Source organism: Malus domestica, chromosome 07 (assembly GCF_042453785.1).
Source record: "Malus domestica chromosome 07, GDT2T_hap1".
In the NCBI taxonomy this organism is placed as follows: Eukaryota; Viridiplantae; Streptophyta; class Magnoliopsida; order Rosales; family Rosaceae; genus Malus; species Malus domestica.
The window spans coordinates 18,422,963-18,447,404 of NC_091667.1; the positions used below are offsets into that span (position 1 = coordinate 18,422,963).

Here is a 24,442-nt window from a genome sequence, read left to right on the forward strand (position 1 = left end):
TACTCAGCGGAATTTTTACGAAAAAGCATATATTTCTTACCTCAATTTCCATTGGAAATATCTATTATTTTATTTTTTTTCGATGAAAATAATATTTGTGACACATTAGGGTAGTAGTTAATGGTTGAAAATTGTAATTGCGACGATTGTGCACTCTTACAAATAAAAATTATTTTGTTGGAAACAAAATTTCTAACACAATTATTTGGTCGGAACAACATCATCGCAAAAAACATGTCTTTTGGAAAGTAATTTCAACAACTATATAATTATTTACGAGCACATTTCCATTTCAAAAATAAAATAAGTTTGTCATTTTGAAAATTCATTTCCGATGAAAAACTAACTACTAACGACAAGTCTTGTGCATCGATAGTAAAGTATTTTCGACGGCTAGTTGGATAAAAAGTATTTCCAATGAGACAATTTGCGACGCCCAGCGAGGGCTTTTTCCCGTTGAAAATAAGTATTTGTGACGGCAAAATGCCTTTTTCGACGACATTTATCCTCTTAGCCAACCCTTTTGCTATAACCAATTCCTTATGGAACCATCACATATTTTCGTGAAATCGTGTCGTGCATGCTACATGTTTGCATGCCTAGCTTATTCACTAATTAAGCCTACTCATCCCTCCATAATAGTTATTAACTTAGAATGCCAAATCCTAATCCTTCAGTTTCTGTACGAAGCGATCATCATCTTCAATTGCCATGTGTTGTGATTTTGTTGTCCACCTGTATTTATTTGCCACTTGTCAACCAACGCTTAGCCACTTGGACAGTCATAAACACTCTTTGAATATCTAATGCCAAATGGTAGTCATGTACACATGGCTCTTCAACCCTTGGGTCATTAGCCATGCATTTGGCACCTTCACTTTGTTGCCAACCTAGCAGCATTATCACCTACCCTAGTTGTCATATTTGTGTTACATTCTTATCAAACTTCTCCACAAAACTAACACCTTTCATGCCAGCTTTCAATAGCCACCAAAACCCACCAATTGGGAGGAAGTTTCAGCCGCTTCTTTTCCCTATAAATAACAATATAAATAACAAGCCATTCCACAATCCCATCAATATTATCTCCACCCCTTTTTACGTAATATTTAATAAATAATTGATTAAATCATATCATTACTAGTCCATTATAAGGCTAAGCATATCTCCCTCCTCATTAGTGTAGAGAATATCGTTTGTTTAAAAAAAAAAAAATCAGCTACGTACGACTTACACGTTTTAAATGTATTTATATGTGTAAATTGACAAAAGGAAAGTCAAATATTTGAAGTAAACGAAAATTTTTAGATCATGCTAGAAGAAACCCCTGATAAACCAATTAAAACAACTGAATTCACATATAAAATCGGTCTCTATATAATTTACATTAAGAATAGAGAAAATAATATTTAATAAACAATTTATTGAATCAAATTATTGCTAATCCATTGTGAGGCTAATCCCACCCCCCTTCCTCTTAGTGTAGATAATATCGTTTGTTAAAAAACAAAAAAACAATCATTTGACAATTAATTTAATCACAATATTATCCGCGTGCGAAAGACTTTTTTTATAACCAGCATTACACACTTCTTAAGATGTTTTGAACGTGTTTAAAAATAAAGAAAATAATATCTAATAAACAACTGATTGAATCACATTATTGCTAACCCATTGTGAGGCTAATCCCACCCCTCTCCCCCTTAGTGTAGATAATATTGTTTGTTAAAAACAAAAACAATCATTTGACAACTTATTTAATCACATTATTATCCGCGTGCTAAAATTTTTTTTATAACCAGCATTACACGCCTCTTAAGATGTTTTGAACATGTTTAAAATAGATAAATTGAATCACATTATTGCTAGCCTATTGTGAGATACCAATTATAAAATAAAAAAAATAAAAAAAAACTGTACCAAAAAATTAATTATTAAAAAGCATTATTAAAATGATGAAAATAACCCTCCTTATTTGATGCATTATTTTGGGATGCCTTTAAAGTTTTTTGTCTTGGGGGCATTTTTGTCCAAATATTTTTGTTGAAACTTAGTGACACCAAAATCACTGTTCTCTTTTTTTTGTTCACTATATATATATGTTTAGAGAGTGATTAGAAAAGAACAAGAAATACATGGTTTAGGAGTGATCATGGAGCTTGATCATGTGCTTGGAGCTTAGCTATTGCGTTAATGAAGTTGATCTTCGTTTTAGCTTTGGATTTGAGGTAGGGGTTTCTTGGAGAACTTATCACCATTGGGTTATTTGTCTTGTTTAAGCTTTGTGAAAATGTGTTATATTTGATAAATCTCTGTAATTGATATAATTGTGTATATTGGAATATGATTTATATTATTGTTGATAATGTGGATATTGAGATGATGATTATATGCATATGTCATTGCATATTGGAGGGGATGGATTTCATTGGTTATTCGTGATTGGGATATGAAAATGGAAATATTCTTTTGTGTAGTTAAGTTCGTCCCTCGTAGGGACCAGAAAGGTGGCAAAAGTGAAATTATAGGAATGGTATGAAGTAGTGGAGACTCTGGTGATCGAGAGGAGAACAAGATGATTAACAAAAGAGGAAATTGGGATGACAGAGTTATGGGAGTTGGTTTATATAATATCCATGATGTCCGTCAATCTCATATTCTCCCAAGAGGTGACTCATCAACATGATCATCAACCAACCAGAGATCATAATCATGGAAGCGTTTTATCTTCTTCTCAAAACCCAGGATATAATTATTGTGGATTATAACGTGCATCCCTTTAGTTTCCCGCACCCATGTCTTGTTCTTAAAGTATAGTCCTTCAGTTGGGAATGCTGCCTGCGGCAGCAGATAGAGATCCACCTGCAGAAAATTAACACATAATCACTCAAAGGATCCAAATAATTCGTGAAGGTATGGTGCCATAAACATTTTTCACGCATCTGGGCCTAATATCAATGTACCTATATTAAGCACAACTTTCAAAGTGAAAATACCTCGTTAGCAAGTTTGCCTAATGCCCAGTTAAAAGCAGGCTGATCATTTGCTTTTTTTTCTCTGGACCATGGTTGGTCTTTAAGTTCCTCAATCCACTTCTTCATAACTAATTTTGCTCCACTGGTTGGACGCAGGAAAATCATGCAGCTGCATATATAAGTGCGTCCTTTCTTTCCTGGAGGTGGCAGATCATGAGAGTGTTTCAGAGGTTTGACCTGGTCACCAAAATAGAATAAACCGCTTGTAAATATAACGAAAGCAGTCATATCTGCAGCATTTGACTAGACTGCAGAGTAAAAAAAGACTAATACTAAGAACTGCTGCAGCTACTGTTGAGCGAAAATTGTACATAATATGTAAACAAATAATTCACTCGACACAATTTTACTTTCGTTCATTTTTTGAAGAGGGTTTTATGAATTCGAGTTCGACCCATTCTAGGCTATGCGCCTATTAATTACAACCCTTCTTTTGGGAAAGGAATACCCTTTGATTCCAATTCGAATAAAATGTAATTTGAGGATTTTGGTGTTTGTTTGATTTTGTGACTGTATCTAGGTCGAATCCTAGATTGCCTACGTACCCTCTTGAGGGATCAAGTCACTCGTAGTTCATGGTGTTTGGGTTTTGATGCCTTGTGCAGTTTCAGCTCGTGCAGGCGAGGACTTTAAGCCATTGGAGCATTTTGATGCCTTGTGCAGTTTTAGCTCATGTGGGCGAGGAGCATTTGAAAATTTGATATGGATTCGTGCCATTTGAGACTTTTCTTTGGCTTTGTGCCATTTGAGACTTTGATACGGCTTTGTTGCCCTTTGAAACTTTTCTTTGGCTTCGTGCCATTTTGGTATTTGATAGCAAGAGTGAATTTAGTTTATATAAACCAAGGATTCGTTTCGGTTTCGTGGTTGCATCTAAAACTTGATATTAGACTGCCTACGTATCCTTAATGGAATCAAACCGGCGTAGTTCGTTACTTTGTTGAGATTTTGATGGGGCTTTGTGCCATTTGATTTTTTTATATATAGCTTCATGCTTTAAGATAGTTTGCATCCATAGCATTTGAGGTGATTTACGTCCTCCACGGAATCGATGCCGTTTCCATATTGTGAGTGCCATATTGTCTGGCCCAATATTTAATCATAGAGTTCAAAATTTGTAAAGTTCACGTGAGTAAACAAATGTTGTTTTATTCCTTCAATTCTCACATGGGGCAACATTTCCAATGAAATTAGGAACTTTGATGTGTGCAGCATCTATTAGATATCTAGAAACTTTTGTTTACAAGCTTCTCTCTTACTCTTGAAAAAGTGTTGGAGTTTCACTTGGTCAAAGTAGCAGGAAAAAAAAAAGTAGACCTATCTTTCCTAAGGTTGCCACGTGAGTTTCCCAATTACTTTGGGAAGTTTGACAACAAGTTTTTTTCTTTTCCTTTGAACTCGGGTTGAACTCTTTCCAGTCCAAATAGAACTTCATGTGGTGAAAAGAAGATCACATCCATAATTTGTACTTACTTTCCATGTGATAAAAAACCTCTTTATATTTTAGGTTGAAGTTCTTCTTCTCCTTTTGAGTTTTAAACTTGTTTTTTTATTCTTTTCCTTTGCAGCTTCTTGACCATTTTGCTTATCATTCCTAAAGACTTTGGGTGAAACTCTTGAACAACACATTCTTTTCTTTTTCCCTTTTGTCTTGTAGCATCTGTCAATTTTACTCACTTTTCCTTTACAAACCATCTTTTCCTTTGCCAACCTTCTAGATGCCTGAGCAGCCCTTTGTGTTCTCTCCTCCGTTACTCTCCTTGCTCTCTAAGAGCTCTTTGCCGAGGAGCGGAGTACCACCACTCGGCAGAGAGGGAGACGGAATTGTCCTGTCGTGGGTGCTACACTACTGGAGATTGATATCCATGATATGTTTGGAGTAATTTGCATCCATGAATTTGGTGTCGTCAAAGAAGATGCCACTTTGGGATATTAATTCATTCCTTGGAGTGATCAGTGCAATATTGGTCTGTTGATGGTTTGGATATGGCGGTGGCATGAGAAACCCTTGTGCACTTCTTTTCTCATGGGACTGCAAAGAATAGCTTTGCATTGCATGTAAGACTTTCTTTTGTCTACTTCCTTTGCTTGAATTTTGACGGATGGTAATAAGAAGATGACCATTTCTTGTTTTCGAGTCTTTTAAACTTTGACCCAACATTCACGTGCAAAGCTCACCAATTTTGAGAAAAGCTTTTTTTTTTTTTGTTTTACTGGATCATTCTTTGTTTATTTTCTTCAACAACATGCGGGTTGTTAGGTAAAATTGGCTATTCCTAAACAAAACGCCGAGTCTGTAATCTTAGACTAGTGCTTATTTCAGTTGTAACTATTTTAGTCTAAATTTGTCTCACGTGCTCTCGATCACAAAATGACAAGCGTTTCAGAGACATCCACTCAGGTAAATTTGACATGCATATACATTCATATAGTCCAAGTCTATGTTAAATGGATTATTTAGGTTTGGGCTTCTCATATTTATTAGTTTGATATTTTAATTATGATTTCATTATCTTAATTAAAAGCCCATGTCTTTTTAATTAGCCGCATGCTCCTAGACTACTTGTTGATCTGTACATTTGCACCTTTAGCATATTGATAATTCCTATTGGTTTTAATTTTTATCTGGTAACATGTCATTCCAATCTTAAGGAATTTGAAATCAAGTTAAAGTCTTCTACTGCAGTCTATTTATAGATGCATTAGGTTAGGGTTTTAGGGCTGCCGCATAACACACACGGGATTAAACAGAGCATATATAATACCGAGTGCAGCACAATAGGGTTCGGGGTTTTGGGCGCATCATGCATTAAAGTAGGTTCTGTGGTTTTGTTTATGGCTGCCGCATATGCATGAGTAAGGATTTCAAGTTGTTGCTGTGTCATTTGTTTTGGAAAGACATTACTTCATGCTCTAGGTTTTTTCACGAGTCTGCATCATAATCCCAGTTTTCGTTTTCTCTGTTCTAATGCGGCATGTGTATTGATATTCTAATTGTACGTTGCTATTAGTCTATGAAATAATTTTTGAGAGAAAAATCTTATAGCAGCCCATGACACAGAGAATGGTTTTCAAGTATTTTGAGAGAGAAAAATCAGTTTGCATTTGTGCGGTTTCAAAAGTTTAATTCTTATTTTAATCACTGATTTTTATCGTGCTTTAACAAGAAATCAATTATGAAAATGTGCCTTGTGATTTTCGTAATTGATTGTTTTTCAAAAATCATAACATCATACATTCACTCTGCATGATCGCGTTAGTATCCTGCAAAGTTCGAGGCGACAGTGATTGACGGCCGCGTTAGTGTCGTGCCACTTCCACTCGAAGGCTGAAGAGAGATCGAGTAGCAAAGCGCGAAGACAAAGCTGCCTACTAGTATGTGTGTCTAGTTGATGAGTTTTGTAAGTCTTTTTGTACTCATTTCTCTTAGTGTTTGTCCTGGCTTGGAAGCCCGAGGATTTTCCTAGTGGTGGGTTTTGCCTCGTTAAATCCTACATCCTGTGTGCACATTTTATTTATCTTTATAATTGCATATGTGTAGGATAGTTTATATGTGATGTGAATGTGGAATTAATTTGAGAACTAAAAATTAAATTGAAAATTGAATTGGATTTTTAAATTGGAACCGATTCACCCCCTCTAGGTTAAACTAGTACCCATCCTAGAACTTTCACGGGTTGAATTCCTAGCCCAAATAAGACTTAGAAAAGCACAACCACCGAGGGCCTTGGATACCCGAACAATTTGTCATTTTCGTGGAGTCATTGGAAGAGAACAACATGCGGCAAAGTTTGCTGATTGCTTGTGTTGAATTGCTACCAAAGTCTTTTGGAGACGGCGAAGACGCAACAGCGAAAGCAGTTTTCTTCCTTCTCCATGCACACCAGGTCTTGATTTGGATTTTTGGGTTTGACGGCATCGAGCCCAAGACTTTTGATTTGAATTATGTGGAATGGTGAAGAATACTCACGGAAATTTGAAGTGACAGTAGCAGCTGCAGATCTCTGGGCTCCATAAAATTGTGATGATGATCACTCTACCACGGAAGAAAATCGAGTGACTTGCTGCTTCTTTTCAATATCCTTAAACACGAACGTACCTGTTGAATCAACTTAAAAACTCATAGCAGCCATTTCACGATGTCAAAGGCAACAGTAGGCGGTACGGATCACTTCTATTTGATTGGAACTTCACAGGGTGGTTTAGACCACCCTGAAGAAATTCATGGGAATAACCGTAGTGGCACGTCCTTAACTTTGAAGCAGCATCCATTTCGACTTCGGTAGCTACTTCGGTTTTTTTTCCTGGCAACTTAGATTGCATCTCGTACTATTTTTGGTACTCTATGTGGGCAGCACGTCCTTTCCTTCTTCTAAGGCATTTTTTTTACTTCAAGACAACGACGGCGGTAAGCGTTTTTTATTCCTTGAAAGTTCTTATGGCTCTCTTTCTCAGCTGGAACGTTGTGCATAACACCATCAATTCTAGAATGCGGGAGGCGGGCTTGTCCTTGAAGATGTGATCACGGCTGTTTGTTTTTGACACAGGCTTTGCGGGTTGTTGATGACAGCGAAGACGCAGCGACGGTGGTGTTAGAGCCATTGCAGCGTCCTGAATTTGATTGGAACTTCACGGGGTGGTTTAGACCATCCCGAAGAAATTCATGGGATTAACTACAACCGCACGGACTACTACTCGGCACAGACGAACTTGATGGGTAGAGAGGTCACGACATGGCTGCAACATCCTTTTGGGCTTTCGTTTGACGTTCGTGACGTTGCTACAAGTGTCTTCACTGATGGAGAAAGGAAGGTGACAGAGGCCTACAACTTTATTCTCTAGTTCGAAATCGCCGTGATGGAGAGCGAAGCCAACTGCTTCATTTTCTTTTCCTGTAGAACTGAGAGAAACCAAACAAAGAAATCTAGAAAGATAGATATGTACCTTTAAATGTTTTGGTTCTTTCCTTTGTTGTGTCTCCTTTTTCCTTCTTTTTTCGCTTTGCTCTCCTCCTTCGTTCTTCTTCTCTGGCGAGATCTCTCAATTTCTCTCCTAATTTCTGCAGGGTCTCCTTCCTTTTTTTCTTTTCCTTTCTCTGTGACTAATGCCTATTTATAGGCATCATAGGAAGCCTCTGGAGCTTTTACGTGGGGGAGATAGAGGCCCTATTTTTCGCCACCCTCTCCCGCTAACTGTGTAACCTCCCATGTCTTGCAAAAAACCTTCCACGTTTTGCAGAAGATGGGGAGTTTTGCTCCACGTTCTCTCCCTTTTTGTAGGAAGAAACGTGTTTTCTTTTCTTTTTTATTTTATTTTATCTTTGGTTCTTGTTTCCTTGTGGACTTGGATTCCCAAGTCTAAACTTTTCCATGTGGGCGGCACTCCTATTTTCTTTTAAGGAGTTTGTTTGCCGCAAACTTCTTCTCTTTTTATTATTTTTTTTGTATAGGGGTTTATCTTCATGCTAGTTAATAGGGAAGGGAATTCAAATTCCCCTACTTTAGCATTCTCCCAAAACCCTTTGAATTTCTTTCGATCAGTTCTTCTGCACAAGCTGTCATGTACCATTTTTGTTGTTCGTTATTTTTTTTGAGAGAAGAACAGAACGGTCAGTAAAGCTTCATATTTTTTTCATTTTGTTTTGGTTTTGAATGAATATTCTGCAACTTTATATATATTTTTTGTTCTTGATTTGTTGCAGGTGTCTTTTGGTGATGACCCCTTGCTTTTGAAGGCTTGCCTGATGTCTTCGTACAAAACAGTAGGACTCTTTTTGTTTCTTTGGTTTTGATGTACAGCCTTTCTTCCATTCATCTTTATTTGTATGTTATTTTTTGTTTCAACAATACTTGTATGGAAGGAAGCAATGAGTATTGATCTACTGTACCACAAGGAATAAAAGAAATTGTTGTGCCTATTTCGAGGAGTCAACCTCCTTTTATTTATTATTATTATTTTTTTTTGCTCAACAGATTGCCCCCTCAAGCTTTATGCGTGAAAAAAATTTGAGCGTATAAGACTTGATATGACCACATCGTATACTGAGGTTATGACCAATGCTGCATTTTATATTTCAAGGAATGAATGCATATGGTCAAATTTGTGTCCAGCGGGCTGTTGACTGGTGCCCAGTATTTCCTTTTGTTAACGGCGACGGTGCTGCAATGATGATGATGCTAATTCAGGGATTCCTTTTGTTGGCGGAATTCCAGGAAATGACAAGGTTGCTGCTGCTGCTGCTTTACCCTTTGTTAGGTATGTACCGCTGTTGTGCAGTACCCATGAGCAATTTATAGTTTTGGTATTTGGACTTGGCTTCTTTATAGTCAAGCATGCATGTCAATTATTGTTTTTCAATGCACATCACTCTTTTTTCTTTTTTTATTTTTTTATTTTTTTTTTGTTTTTGTTTTTATCACTATACAAGTGAAAATTTACCCACGCCTTGTCCTTAAATTCTTGCTTGCAAAGAGTTCAAACAAATACTAGCACATGATGATTCAAACGAATGCTTTTGCCGTTCTCAATTAACAATCACCCTGAGTGGCTTTTGTCTTGATAAATATTGAGAACGTTTAGCATATGGCAGTTCAAACAAATGCTAATTCCATTGGAGGAATATATAATTTTTTATAAGTTATGGCTGCATCTAATTTTTGGGGATCAGATTGCCTACGTACCCCGTGAAGGGATCAAGCCAAACGTAGTTCATCCCTTTTTTTATCACTCTACATAAGTGAAAATCACTTTATGTTTTGTCCTTAAACTTTTGCTTGGGAAAAGTTCAAACGAATTCTAGCATATGACTTATTTGAACAAATGCTTTTGCCATTCTCAATTTAAAATCGTTTTTAGTGGCTTTTGGCCTTGAGAATTACTGAAAATGTTAGCATGTGGCAGTTCAAATAAATGCTAATTCCGTTGAAAAATATAATTTTTGATGAATTATGGCTGCATCTAATTTTGGGAATCAAATTGCCTACGTACCCTGTGAAGGGATCAAGCCAAACGTAGTTCATCCCTTGATTTCGGGAAAGTGATTTTTACGGCTGTATCTAGTAATAAAGCTAGACTACCTACGTACCCCATGAAGGGATCAAGCCGAACGTAGTTCACCCCTTGATTTTGGGAAAATGATTTTTACGGCTGTATCTAGTAATAAAGCTAGACTACCTACGTACCCTATGAAGGGATCAAGCCGAACGTAGTTCACCCCTTAATTTTCAGGATTTGATTTTGATTTTGATTTTTTTATGATTGCACCCATTTTTAATGATAGGCTGCCTACGTACCCCTTTTTGAGGGATCAAGTCATACGTCGTTCAGAGGAAAGGATTTTTTCCTTGTCTTGCTTCCTCTGCACTTATTTCCCTCTCGGAGTTCGCTTCACATTGTTTATGGGTAGAACTTCTTCATGAGTTTCCCATTAACGCATGGGTATATGCATTTCCCATTGGCGTTGGAGAGTTCGTAGGCACCTTTGGTGAAGACTTTGGTGACAACATACGGTCCTTCCCATTTGGCTTCAACTTTTCCTTGCATCTTTCTGGTGATGACGACATGTTTTCGGATGGTTAAGACTAAATCTCCAACAGAGAACGATCTAAACTTAACCTTTTTGTTGAATGCACCTGCCACTTGAGCTTGATAGATTTCAAGTCTTTGTTGCACTGCAAGTCGTTTTTCATCAAGTGCTTCAAGTTCCGTTAACCTGATTTTTACATTTTCTTCAGGATTTGTCAATTGTATGGCTACTCTTAAGGAAGGTAGTTGAACTTCTAAGGGTAGCACGGCTTCTGATCCATACACCAGACTATGTGGAGTACATTGGGTGGATGTACGAACGGTGGTCCTATAGGCCCATAATGCTTCGGGAAGGCGTTCATGCCAATCTCTTTTGTTCTTTGCCACCATTTTTTTTAGAATGTTGCACAACACGTTGTTGAAAGCCTCTGCTTGACCATTGGCGGTTGGGTTGTAACTTGCGGAGAAGGCTTGTTGAATGTTGTACTTTTTGCAAAGATTGACCATAGCCCTACACTTGAAGTAGAGAGCGTTGTCCGAGATTATTTTGGACGGGACTCTGTAGCGATAGATTATGTTTTTCTTTATGAAATTTGCAACATCTTCCACTTTCACTTCTTTCAACGGTATTGCCTCAGCCCACTTTGAGAAATAGTCTGTACCTACTAGGATGTACTAATGTTGGAGGGACGATTTTGGGTTTATCATGCCTATCACATCTAACCCCCATGCATTGAATGGCCAAGACAAGATGGTCGGATGGGGGGGCAATGGATTTTGGTACTTGAAGTCTCTATGTATTTGACATGCCTGACATGACTTCACATGTTTCATCGCATTTTGAACCATTGTAGGCCAGTAATACCCAAGTCTTTTCAATTGAGCTGCAAGCTTAGGTCCAGATTGATGGGCTCCGCAAATACCGGCATGAGTTTTGAAGAGAGCATAGGTCGCTTCTTCTTTTGATAAACACCTTAGCAATATTCCGTCAAACGATCTTTTGTATAGTGTGTCATTCATATACACAAATCGGTTGGCCCTTCTTCGTACATCAACTCTTCCTCTGGGATCAGTTGGTAGTTTTCCATATTGAAGATAGTCAATCAAAGATTACCGCCAATCAGAACATTTATCTACTTCCAGGACTGTAACCGCGTTAACTTCATGGTTTTCTTCAATCCGCTCTAGTGTTGAAGGAAGTAAATGTCGTTCTCCCACTGTAATTTTAACTTCTCGTTCCTCAGGGAGAGTTAAAGATGCCGCTAGCTTTGCCAGTGCATCGGCTGTGTTATTTTCAGACCTTGGAATGTGAGTAATGTTGATTTCTTGGAATTGTGACACCAAGTGTTTTGCTCTTTCATGATACAAGGTTAGATTTTCAATTTTCACATCATATTAACCATTCATTTGTTTAATGCTTAGCTGTGAATCACCATAAGCTTGAAGGCAATCGACATGTAGTTCGAGTGCAATTTCAAGTCCGATGATGAGTGTCTCGTATTCTGCCACATTGTTTGAACATAACTCTATGAGCGAAAATGAATACGTGATTAGGCCTCCACATGGTGTAATGAAAACAATACCTACCCCCGGGCCTTTTTTCCTTGCTGCTCCGTCGAAATAAAGTTGCCATTGAGAAATGTATGTCGAGAATACTTCCTCATCTGGCAAGTCACTCGGTAACTCCATGTTGTCGGGAACAGGGTGAGCTGCTAAGAAATCAGCTAGTGCTTGTCCCTTTATAGCTTTCTGAGAGACATACTTAATTTCAAATTTCGATAGTAACAAGGACCATTTTGCAAGACGGCCGGATGGCACTGGTTTTGACATCAAGTATCTGAGTGAGTCCACTTTAGATATCAAAGTAATGCTATGTGACAGTAAGTAATGTCGTAATTTTTGCACAGCGAAAACTAAGGCCAAGCAAACCTTCTCAATAGGGGTATAATTTTGCTCTGCCCCTACGAGCGTTCGACTTAAATAGTAGAGTGCATTTTCTTTTCCTTCCTCGTTGTTTTGTGCAAGCATTGCCCCCAGTGAGCGTTTAAGTGCTGCGATATACAAAATTAAAGGTTTCCCTTTGATTGGAGCCATCAACACCAGGGTTTCAAAAGATATTCTTTAATGCTACTGAGAGCGTTTTGACATGTGTTATCCCATATGAAAGGCACATCCTTTTTCATTAGCCTTGTGAATGGTTGACATCTTCCAGATAAGTTTGAGATGAATCTCCTGATGTACGCCAATCTTCCTTGTAGTCCTCGTAGCTCTCGCAGGTTTCGAGGAGGAGGCATTTCCATGATTGCCTTGATTTTTGAAGGGTCGACTTCAATTCCTCAGTACCTTACCACAAAGCCAAGAAATTTTCCAGATGTCATTCCAAATGCGCATTTCAAAGGATTCATCTTTAATTGATGTTTTCAGAGTCTGTCAAAGACTTTCTTTAAGTCGTTTAAATGACGTTCCCTTTTTCTTGTTTTGATGACAAGATCGTCCACATAACATTCGATGGTGCTATGTAACATATCACTGAAAATGATTGTCATGGCTCTTTGGTATGTGGCCCCTGCATTTTTTAGTCCAAATGGCATTACAGTGTAACAGCAGATTCCTTTCGGAGTGCGGAATGCTGTAAGTTCTTCATCTTTAGGTGCCATTTTAATTTGATTGTACCCTGAAAATCCATCCATGAAAGATAGAGCCTCAAAACCAGTTGTGGCGTGCACCAATAATTCAGTTATTGGAAGCGGGAATTCATCTTTTGGACATGCATCATTAAGATCTCTGAAATCTATACAAACACGAATTTGTCCATTCTTCTTCTTTACCGATACGACACTAGTGAGCCATGTAGGGTACTGTACTTCCCTGATAAACCTAACGTCTATCAGTTTGTCAATTTCAGCTTTAATCTGTACTTCAAGCTCAGGTCAAAAACGACATGGTGCCTGTTTAACATAACACTTTTCTTTTGATACAGCCAATCTATGAACGGCCACCTTAGTGTCTAGACCAGGCATATCTTGATAGCCCCATACAAACACATCTCGGTAATCTTGGAGAAGATTTTTGTAATCTTCTAATTCTTCCTGTGTTAGTAGGGCACTTACAAATATAGGTTTTAGCTCGTCATCTGTTCCGAGATTGATTTCTCGGAGTTCATCCACAGTGGCTTGCCCCCCGTCTTCTATTTGAGGTGGTGCCGGTTGAGCGTTGTCAATAAACTCGGTTGAGTTATCACCATTCTCATCTTTTTCATCTTCAATGGTGACACAGTTTACTTGAGCAACGTTATGAACCTCTTCTTCTGTGCTTGACTCCTCATCCATTTCATAAGCTTCACTTAGAAGTGGCGGTGCATTGTTGTGGGTTTTGAAGCTTACGCAAACACGACTTTGCTCATTTTTCTTTTTGACAGGAAAGCAGGTGGGGAATTGCCTAGCAGGCTCAATTGGCTCGTTATCAGACTCATTACTTCTTTCTTTTCTACCGATCATGCTAACTTGAATAACATTTTGTTCCTCTTCTGCATCATTATTTTTATCTTGGTTTATCTTCACCTTTTGGCTTTTGACTCTCCACTTTTTGCTTTTATGAGATTTCTTAGGCTGAGAGTTGGTGATTTTACCAAGTCGTTGGAAGACCGAGACTCGAGGTGGCTTGCTGTTGGACTCTTCTTCAGTCAACATTGCTTTCTCGAGATTAGTAAAGCCTTCAAACTCATGATTCTTGGTTTCCGAGACAAATGCTTTGAGCATTCCATTTCCTTGGTGCACTGTGACATTGATAGCACTTTTTTTAGCTTTATGCCTTTTCGCTTTTATCTTTAATGGAATTTTTTACGAGGACTCATTTCTTTTTAATGAAACAATGCGACCATGTCGACCATTATTCCCTTGTAAATTTGTTGAGACTATCAAATTGCTTCCAGGAATTGATTGGTTAATTCTGCGTAGAGGCTTCGTGTAGCTGGTCACGAGTGCTTCAAATGCATTTTGGATTTTTTCCATTGCTTTCTCATCAGGTTCTCTTTGATCTTTAAACGAGCAATTGAGACCTACTTTTTTGGATTTTGGAGTTTTAGAACTTGTAATTTTGACCAGCCTTGACGGCTTTGCCTTTTCCACAGTTGGTGATTGTGATTCCTTCTGCACTACTTCATCTTTTGTTGGTTGTGAAAAAGTGACCTTTGACTGTTTGTAGAATTTTGCATCTGCATAATTCACTTCTTCACCCTTAAATGGGTCGGTATCCGCTAGAACTGTCTTGACTTCGCCATTTATCAAAAACTTGAAGCACTGATGGAGTGTAGAAGGAACAACACCATATGTATGAAGCCACATACGCCTTAATAAAACATTGTAAGATGTGTTAGCATCGATTACATGAAAAATGGCGTCGGAGTACAACTCTCCTATCTCCATTTGTAAGGCTATCGTTCCCATTGCTTTTTGTCCCACTTGATTGAAGCCTTGAATAGTTAGCATTGATGGTGTTAGTTGACGAACATTCATCCCCAAGGCTCGAAGGGTTCGAAGAGGAAGCAAGTTTACTGCTGATCCACAATCAAGCAAGATTCGATTTATCGATGTATCTCCCACCAGTCCAATGACGTACAAAGGTCGATTATGATACTCGTCTCCAAGTATAAGGTCATTTTCATCAAATGTGATACTTGCGAGGCAGCAAGCGCAATACTTTGGCGACATTGTATCTACTTCTGCAAATTTGAAGTTTGTTTCAAATACTTCAGGATTTGTCAAGGCCGTAATGAGTGTTTCCCTAAGCTCTTTTGACATTTTCAGAGCATCGTACACACTAAGAAGAGATGGAATGCGCTTAAGATGGTTGACGATGTCATATTTGCCATCTTGGGACTGTAATACATCTTTTGCATGTCTCTTAGAGGTACTTGCTTTTGTGGTTGAGACTGAAATTTCTACCGCAGGCTCTACCAGTGGTAATGACTGGAACTTGTCTTGCACTTGATTTATCGGAATGTTTGACTGAATCAACTACTTATTTTCCTTCTTTCTTGTCCGCAGACGGGATCTTTTGGCCAGAGCGTAGAATTATTTCATCTACCTCATCATCGTTGTGGATTTCACATGAAATTGTGCGACAATTTCCAATTTCTCATGGCTTCCCTTAAAAAGTTTTGGAGGGAGGTAGTCTCCAAAGGTTATTGGTGCTCTGAAAGGTTACTTGTATTCATCATCTTGAAAGACTTTAGGCCTTCTTTGAGTATTCTTCTTCTTTTTCTTTCCATCCTTTGAGGGTGGTCCATTCCATAATTTTCCTTTTGATCGCTTTGTGGAAGAAAGACATTTAGCAATCTTTTTCACCTTCTTTTCACTGACGATTTGCCACTCGTCTTCGGATTCAAGTGATGACGAATCCTCCCAAACATCAAAACTTGGTGCCGTCATGAGCTCGTACAGAGTTGGAATTTTTGGATTTCCGGAACGAGGCATGCCAGGATAAGCATGGACAACTGTGGTTTCATTATCGACATGGAATCCTACAGGGATTGCCCCTTCTGGTAATGGAAATGAGGGTGTTGATTTTCCTTCAATCATATTGGACGTTGCCGTCTAATGTTTTGAAGATGAATCCACCTCGATCTCATGCTTGTTGATTTTTTCTTGAATTATATCATTAAGGATATAACAATCCTCTATCGTATGGCTGATGAGTCGATGATACCGACAATACTTTGGATCATCGATCTTATTTACTTCAGCGGGACGCTTTGGTTCAGGAAGCGTGATCATCTTTGCTGTAAGAAGTTCATCGAAGATAGGTCCAACATCGTCATCATCAAAACTATATTTAACTTCTTTTCTTTCTTTAAGCGAAAGCCTCCTCGTCCCTGTGGTTTCTTCTTTTCTTTTTACATTGTCACTTTTCTTGTCTACTTTGACAAATGTCGCCATAGAATCTCCTTTCTTCGGCGTTCTTTTGTTATCTCCTTTCTTGATGTCAGACTTCTTTTCTAAGTATTGAATCATTTTTCCAATCACATTTTTCTGGGACATCTGCTTCTCCACATTGCTTGCTTTGGATACCAACTCGTCGAAAGTTCGAGGCTCCGCAATTCCTACAAATGTTGCAATCTCAGGGATGAGGTTATTGTAACATATTTGCACTGCCGAAAATTCGGAAATCTTTTCCATGCATTGTAGGTTAAGGCTCATCTATCTTGTGATGAATTCGCTCGCGCTTTCTCCAAGCCTTTGTGTTGTTTGAGCTAAATCCATTAACGTGACCTTCTTCTTTGAACTGACGAATTGAGCTAGAAAAGCTCTTTGCATATCATCCCATGTTATAATAGATCCGGGCTCTAACAGAGTGTACCATGTGAAAGCAGACCCTTTTAGTGACTGAACAAATTGCCGAACCAATAAGGGATCTGACTGCGATGTCTCCCCACAAGCTGAGTAAAAATGAGCTAAGTGTTCTTGAAGAGAACCACTTAAACCATCAAATTTATCAAAGCTCGGTTTTTGATACCCTTGGGGAAATGGCACTGTGTCATAGTGAGCTGGATAAGGCTTCTGGTATCCGAGAATTGGTGTCGTTAAAGACATTTGAAATTCACGAATCTTTTCAGCGAAGATTGCATTGATATCTTGATGCGTGAGTTGGGTACTATAACTTTCTCCTTCTGTTTCTTTCCTTGCTCTTTCTCTAACATTATTTATGCTAGCTTGAGCGGCTAACTGAGCTGTCAAAGTTGCAATTTCAGCCTCCTTATTAGCTACCAAAGTTGCCATTTCTGCTTCTTTTTCTGCTAGTTTCCGTTGCATTTCTAGCAATTGTTCTTCTGTATTTGATGCGCCAGTCATCAGAACTTGCATGTTCTCATATTCAACGTCTTCATTATTCTCTAACCTTTGGAATTGAGTCATTACTCTAGGATCTCTTCTTGGAAAAAATATTTGTTTCCTTCAAAAGTGTCTCCAAGGGAAGATGAACTCTCGGGAGAATGGATTGCCAATACTCGGGCCCTTGCACGTGTGATAGGCCCCTCGAATTGAATGTTGTTACCTTCCTCGACAACTTCATAGGCCTTGGCCTTTTGTTGAACATTTCCAGACACTATTGGCAAGATTTCTTCATTTTCCTTGACGAAGGTCATCATGACCAACTTCGTTGTAGGTAAAGTGATTGGGACTGTTCCGATCATGATTTGAGTAATGACGAGAACCTTGGTAAGTGGTGATGATGTCACTTTGACAATCTTGCGTCGAGGCATCTTGGTGTCTTTAGATGAAATAGCTCCAAGAAGCTCCCTTGAGATGATTTCAATATCTTCAAGTACACGCTCCTTAGCGATATTCTTCCTAAGAGCTCGTGCTGCTCTCTTCCTTGCGTTCCTTAGGGCGTTCTTGGACGGGCATTTCTTCGGTCCAACTTTGATGACTTTCACAGCCACCTTACTTGTTTTTGTTGCTACCTTGGTCTTCACCATGCTGTAATTAGTGGGTGCATGATCAATGGTGAATGAGATTCGGTGACTAGCATGCTTTCCATGTCCAAGTTTTGATTCAACAGTAGGGATTTCGTGGAAGTAAACAGTAACTTGTGGCGCCATGTTTCCTGTTACAAAAAACAAAAAAAACATAGCACAATAATTATCTTCAAAATTAGAGATGAAAGGGAAAATGGATGCCACTGGGCGTGCCAAAAATTATGTTGAGCAAAAATTGTACATAATATGTAAACAAATAATTCACTCGACACAATTTCACCCTAGTTCATTTTTTCGAATAGGGTTTTATGAATTCGAGTTCGACCCATTATAGGTTATGCGCCTATTAATTACAACCATTCTTTTGGGAAAGGAATACCCTTTGATTCCCATTCGAATAAAATGTAATTTGAGGATTTTGGTGTTTGTTTGATTTTGTGACTGTATCTAGGTCGAATCCTAGATTGCCTACGTACCCTCTTGAGGGATCAAGTCACTCATAGTTCATGGTGTTTGGGTTTTGATGCCTTGTGCAGTTTCAGCTCGTGCGGGCGAGGACTTTAAGCCATTGGAGCATTTTGATGCCTTGTGCAGTTTTAGCTCATGCAGGCGAGGAGCATTTGAAAATTTGATATGGCTTCGTGCCATTTGAGACTTTTCTTTGGCTTTGCGCCATTTGAGACTTTGATACGGCTTTGTTGCCCTTTGAAACTTTTCTTTGGCTTCGTGCCATTTTGGTATTTGATAGCAAGAGTGAATTTAGTTTATATAAACCAGGGATTCGTTTCGGTTTCGCGGTTGCGTCTAAAACTTGATATTAGACTACCAACGTACCATTAATGGAATCAAACCGGCGTAGTTCGTTACTTTGTTGAGATTTTGATGGGGCTTTGTGCCATTTGATTTTTTTTTATATAGCTTCATGCTTTAAGATAGTTTGCATCCATAGCATTTGAGGTGATTTACATCCTCCACGGAATTGATGCCGTTTCCATATTGTGAGTGCCATATTGTCTGGCCCAATATTTAATCACAGAGTTCAAAATTTGTAAAGTTCACGTGAGTAAACAAATGTTGTTTTATTCTTTCAATTCTCACATGGGGCAACATTTCCAATGAAATTAGGAACTTTGATGTGTGCAGCATCTATTGGATATCTAGAAACTTTTGTTTACAAGCTTCTCTCTTACTCTTGAAAAAGTGTTGGAGTTTCACTTGGTCAAAGTAGCAGGAAAAAAAAAAGTAGGCCTATCTTTCCTAAGGTTGCCACGTGAGTTTCCCAATTACTTTGGGAAGTTTGACTACAAGTTTTTTTCTTTTCCTTTGAACTCGGGTTGAACTCTTTCCAGTCCAAATAGAACTTCATGTGGTGAAAAGAAGATCACATCCAGAATTTGTACTTACTTTCCATGTGATAAAAAACCTCTTTATATTTTAGGCTGAAGTTCTTCTTCTCCTTTTGAGTTTTAAACTCGTTTTTTTATTCTTTTCCTTTGCAGCTTCTTGACCATTTTGCTTATCATTCCTAAAAACTTTGGGTGAAACTCTTGAACAACACATTCTTTTCTTTTTCCCTTTTGTCTTGTAGCATCTGTCAATTTTACTCACTTTTCCTTTACAAACCATCTTTTCCTTTGCCAACCTTCTAGATGCCTGAGCAGCCCTTTGTGTTCTCTCCTCCGTTACTCTCCTTCCTCTCTAAGAGCTCTTTGCCGAGGAGCGGAGTATCACCATTGGGCAGAGAGGGAGACGGAATTGTCCTGTCGTGGGTGCTACACTACTGGAAATTGATATCCATGATATGTTTGGAGTAATTTGCATCCACGAATTTGGTGTCGTCGAAGAAGATGCCACTTTGGGATATAAATTCATTCCTTGGAGTGATCAGCGCAATATTGGTCTCTTGATGGTTTGGATATGGCGGTGGCATGAGAAACCCTTGTGCACTTCTTTTCTCATGGGACTGCAAAGAATAGCTTTGCATTGCATGTAAGACTTTCTTTTGTCTGCTTCCTTTGCTTGAATTTTGACGGATGGCAATAAGAAGATGACCATTTCTTGTTTTCGAGTCTTTTAAACTTTGACCCAACATTCACATGTGAAGCTCACCAATTTTGAGAAAAGCTCCTGTTTTCGAGTCTTTTAAACTTTGACCCAACATTCACGTGCAAAGCTCACCAATTTTGAGAAAAGCTCTTTTTTTTTTTTTTTTACTGGATCATTCTTTGTTTATTTTCTTCAACAGCATGTGGGTTGAATTCCTAGCCCAAATAAGACTTAGAAAAGCACAACCACCGAGGGCCTTGGATACCCGAACAATTTGTCATTTTCGTGGAGTCATTGGAAGAGAACAACATGCGGCAAAGTTTGTTGATTGCTTGCGTTGAATTGCTACCAAAGTCTTTTGGAGACGGCGAAGACGCAACAGCGAAAGCAGTTTTCTTCCTTCTCCATGCACATTAAGTCTTGATTTGGATTTTTGGGTTTGACGGCATCGGGCCCAAGACTTTTGATTTGAATTATGTGGAATGGTGAAGAATACTCACGGAAATTTGAAGTGACAGTAGCAGCTGCAGATCTCTAGGCTCCATAAAATTGTGATGATGATCACTCTGCCACGGAAGAAAACCGAGTGACTTATTGTGTCTTTTCAATATCCTTAAAGACGAACGTACCTGTTGAATCAACTTAAAAACTCATAGCAGCCATTTCACGATGTCGAAGGCAACGGCAGGCGGTACGGATCACTTCTATTTGATTGGAACTTCACAGGGTGGTTTAGACCACCCTGAAGAAATTCATGGGAATAACCGTAGTGGCACGTCCTTAACTTTGAAGCAGCATCCATTTCGACTTCGGCAGCTACTTCGGTTTCTTTTTCCTGGCAACTTAGACCGCATCTCGTACTATTTTTGGTACTCTATGTGGGCAGCACGTCCTTTCCTTCTTCTAAGGCATTTTTTTTACTTCAAGACAACGACGACGGTAAGCTTTTTTTATTCCTTGAAAGTTCTTATGGCTCTCTTTCTCAGCTGGAACATTGTGCATAACACCATCAATTCTAGAATGCGGGAGGCGGGCTTGTCCTTGAAGATGTGATCACGGCTGTTTGTTTTTGACACAGGCTTTGTGGGTTGTTGATGACAGCGAAGACGCAGCGACGGTGGTGTTAGAGCCATTGCAGCGTCCTAAATTTGATTGGAACTTCACGGGGTGGTTTAGACCACCCCGAAGAAATTCATGGGATTAACTACAACGGCACGGACTACTACTCGGCATAGACGAACTTGATGGGTAGAGAGGTCACGACATGGCTGCAACATCCTTTTGGGCTTTCGTTTGATGTCCGTGACGTTGCTACAAGTGTCTTCACTGATGGAGAAAGGAAGGTGACAGAGGCCTACAGCTTTATTCTCTAGTTCGAAATCGCCGTGATGGAGAGCGAAGCCAACTGCTTCATTTTCTTTTCCTGTAGAACTGAGAGAAACCAAACAAAGAAATCTAGAAAGATAGATATGTACCTTTAAATGTTTTGGTTCTTTCCTTTGCCGTGTCTCCTTTTTCCTTCTTTTTTCGCTTTGCTCTCCTCCTTCGTTCTTCTTCTCTGGCGAGATCTCTCAATTTCTCTTCTAATTTCTGCAGGGTCTCCTTCCTTTTTTTTTTCCTTTCTCTGCGACTGATGCCTATTTATAGGCATCATAGGAAGCCTCTGGAGCTTTTACGTGGGGGAGATAGAGGCCCTATTTTTCGCCACCCTCTCCCGCTAACTGTGTAACCTCCCATGTCTTGCAGAAAACCTTCCACGTTTTGCAGAAGATGGGGAGTTTTGCTCCACGTTCTCTCCCTTTTTGTAGGAAGAAACGTGTTTTCTTTTCTCTTTTTTATTTTATTTTATCTTTGGTTCCTGTTTCCTTGTGGACTTAGATTCCCAAGTCTAAACTTTTCCACGTGGGCAGCACTCCGATTTTCTTTTGAGGAGTTTGTTTGCCGCAAACTTCTTCTCTTTTTATTATTTTTTTTGTATAGGGGTTTATCTTCATGCTAGTTAATAGGGAAGGGAATTCAAATTCCCCTATTTTAGCATTCTCCCAAAACCCTTTGAATTTCTTTCGATCAGTTCTTCTGCACAAGGTTCTCCTGTACCATTTTTATTGTTCGTTATTTTTTTGGAGAGAAGAACAGAACGGTCAGTAAAGCTTCATATTTTTTTCATTTTGTTTTGGTTTTGAATGAATATTCTGCAACTTTATATATTTTTTTTGTTCTTAATTTGTTGCAGGTGTCTTTTGGTGGTGACCCCTTGCTTTTGAAGGCTTGCCTGATGTCTTCGTACAAAACAGTAGGACTCTTTTTGTTTCTTTGGTTTTGATGTACAACCTTTCTTCCATTCATCTTTATTTGTATGTTATTATTTGTTTCAACAATACTTGTATGGAAGGGAGCAATGAGTATTGATCTACTGTACCACAAGGAACAAAAGAAATTGTTGTGCCTATTTCGAGGAGTCAACCTCCTTTTATTTATTATTATTATTTATTTTTTTTGCTCAACAGCTACAACACCTTTATCCGTTATCTTTTAGTTTTTAGACATACAGCAGCAAACAGGCAAATATTTACTTATTTATCAAAAGCTCTCCCTCCCCTCCTCTTTCCCCTCTCTTTCTTATTGTGCGTGCCAAATGGTAGAGAAAGGAAGCAGCAGTTCAATCATTGTGTAATTGTGCACAGCATCTGGTCTCATCGAGAGATTGAAGACTGCTTTCCCCGGAATAGATTGATATGGTGTGCTTAAAGATCTAAGGATATGATTATTAAAGACAACTTAAGTAGTAGTTTGGCGGCCACTTTATGTATTGAATTGGTACCACAAGATACCGCCATATATCCACTTAATACCCAAAGCATATCACATACACCAAAGAGTGCACACAATTCAAAGTTTCCTTATAGCAAAAGGAAAAACTAACGAAAGTTTAAGTGTATGTTTTACTCATAAGCATGCTTGTGCAGAGCACGTCTCCCGGTGGCTGATGGACATGAAATTTAGGACAACACATGCTTAGCATCCCGTTTATAATTTAAGCACATGTCAATAGCTAAATCAAAACTAATGTACTTACTGGAGTCATGTCATCTGTGAAGTACACGTCATGGTTTCCTTCGAAATAGGGAAACGGATCAGCCAACCACACCTTATCAACATCATTGTACATAACATTGTATCCAAGTTCCAAAATCTGCAACAGGTGTCGTGGCCTTCGGGAAGTGAAGTTGAAGAATCCCTACACTAGGAAACCAATCAAAATCACTTTTGAAAGGCAATAAGTCAACAATCCATCAAGGCAAAGGGTTCCAATCATCATATTCAGGCTCAAAGAGACATAAACACCCAGAAGACCAACAGAATCCAAAGAACAAAAGAATAAAGAGTTTGAATGGGGAAACATTATGCTGGAGCAAATACGTACCCGACAAGTTGAATTCTATATCAGTTTTTTAGTTGTCAGAACTTGAGCAGATGGTATCCGAAATTTAATATTCAAGTGATACGTGAAAATTTTCAAATGAAATTTCTCATTGAGCCAATGCTGTGACAATAAGGATTTGTATTGCTTGTTTGAGGTCTTCCGTACATAGTTGTTATACCTGAGAACCAAACTTATGGGCAGTCTGAGCATCCGGCGCAGGCGGCACAAGCACGGCGTGGCCCGGCCACCACTCATTCACCTTATAAAGCGTGGCATAGTCTTCGGCAATCACAAGCACCTTGTCCTGGTGCTTTTGCCTGGCAATGCTGATCAACCAGTTGTTCAAAAACGGCAAGTACGGCTGACTGACGGCACAAACAATCACCGTACCGTTTTGGGCCACGAACGACGTCGCCTGAGCCAGCGTGTAGTCCCGCCACTTTGCGATGGAGGGCCTGGTGGTGACCGAGAACAGGCTCTCCCGCATCCCCACCCAGGGGAAGAAGACGCCCATCACCACCACGAGCGAGAGGAAGACCAGGAGGGTAGTGGGGCTGAAGATCGAATATGGTTTGTGGGAATTGAAGGAGGAAGGCGGGGAAATCGAGTAGGGATCTGAAAGCGGGTTGTGGATTGGTCTTTGGTACAAGAAGGAGGACATTGTTACAGAGAAATCTATGAGTTGGGGTTGACTGTAGGGGTGAGATTTTGAGATGGGTTTTTGGGAAATTGTTGAAATTCGAAGGGGGAAGTGTGAAAATTGGATTTTGTTTATGCAGAGGCTTGTTTCGAATGTAAAGATTCAAACTTTGAAATTATCGAGATTGAATGCGAGGATGTGGAATAAGAAGGGTGCCACCGTGGTGGTGATCAGAGTATTTTCTCAGTCGGACAAGCAGATCAGGATTCAGGAGGAGTTTGCTTTGTTGTCGTTTCAGA

The 24,442-nt window shown here is 39.1% G+C and overlaps 1 protein-coding gene and 2 long non-coding RNA genes across 5 annotated transcripts; 2 read left to right on the plus strand and 1 right to left on the minus strand.

The window, feature by feature from the left end:
- Positions 1-2,556: 2,556 nt before the first annotated feature.
- Positions 2,557-24,442, minus strand: LOC139197393 (UDP-D-xylose:L-fucose alpha-1,3-D-xylosyltransferase MGP4-like). Of its 3 annotated transcripts, none has more exons than XM_070824731.1 (4): positions 23,682-24,442; positions 23,156-23,272; positions 2,997-3,212; positions 2,557-2,862 (listed from the first exon to the last, which is right to left on the minus strand). In XM_070824731.1, exons 1-4 carry the CDS (start codon positions 24,162-24,164, stop codon positions 2,653-2,655), a joined length of 1,026 nt encoding a protein of 341 aa, XP_070680832.1. In that variant the 5' UTR covers positions 24,165-24,442; the 3' UTR covers positions 2,557-2,652. The 3 variants fall into 3 exon arrangements, with proteins under 3 accessions (XP_070680832.1, XP_070680831.1, XP_070680833.1); XM_070824730.1 differs by having other exon boundaries at positions 23,156-23,317; XM_070824732.1 differs by lacking the exon at positions 23,156-23,272.
- Positions 7,423-9,006, plus strand: LOC139197394 (uncharacterized). The gene is made up of 2 exons (XR_011582765.1): positions 7,423-8,643; positions 8,737-9,006. It is a non-coding gene; the product is annotated as an uncharacterized lncRNA (long non-coding RNA).
- On the plus strand, positions 21,166-22,586 carry LOC114824873 (uncharacterized). Its single transcript, XR_003773353.2, has 2 exons — positions 21,166-22,219; positions 22,313-22,586. It is a non-coding gene; the product is annotated as an uncharacterized lncRNA (long non-coding RNA).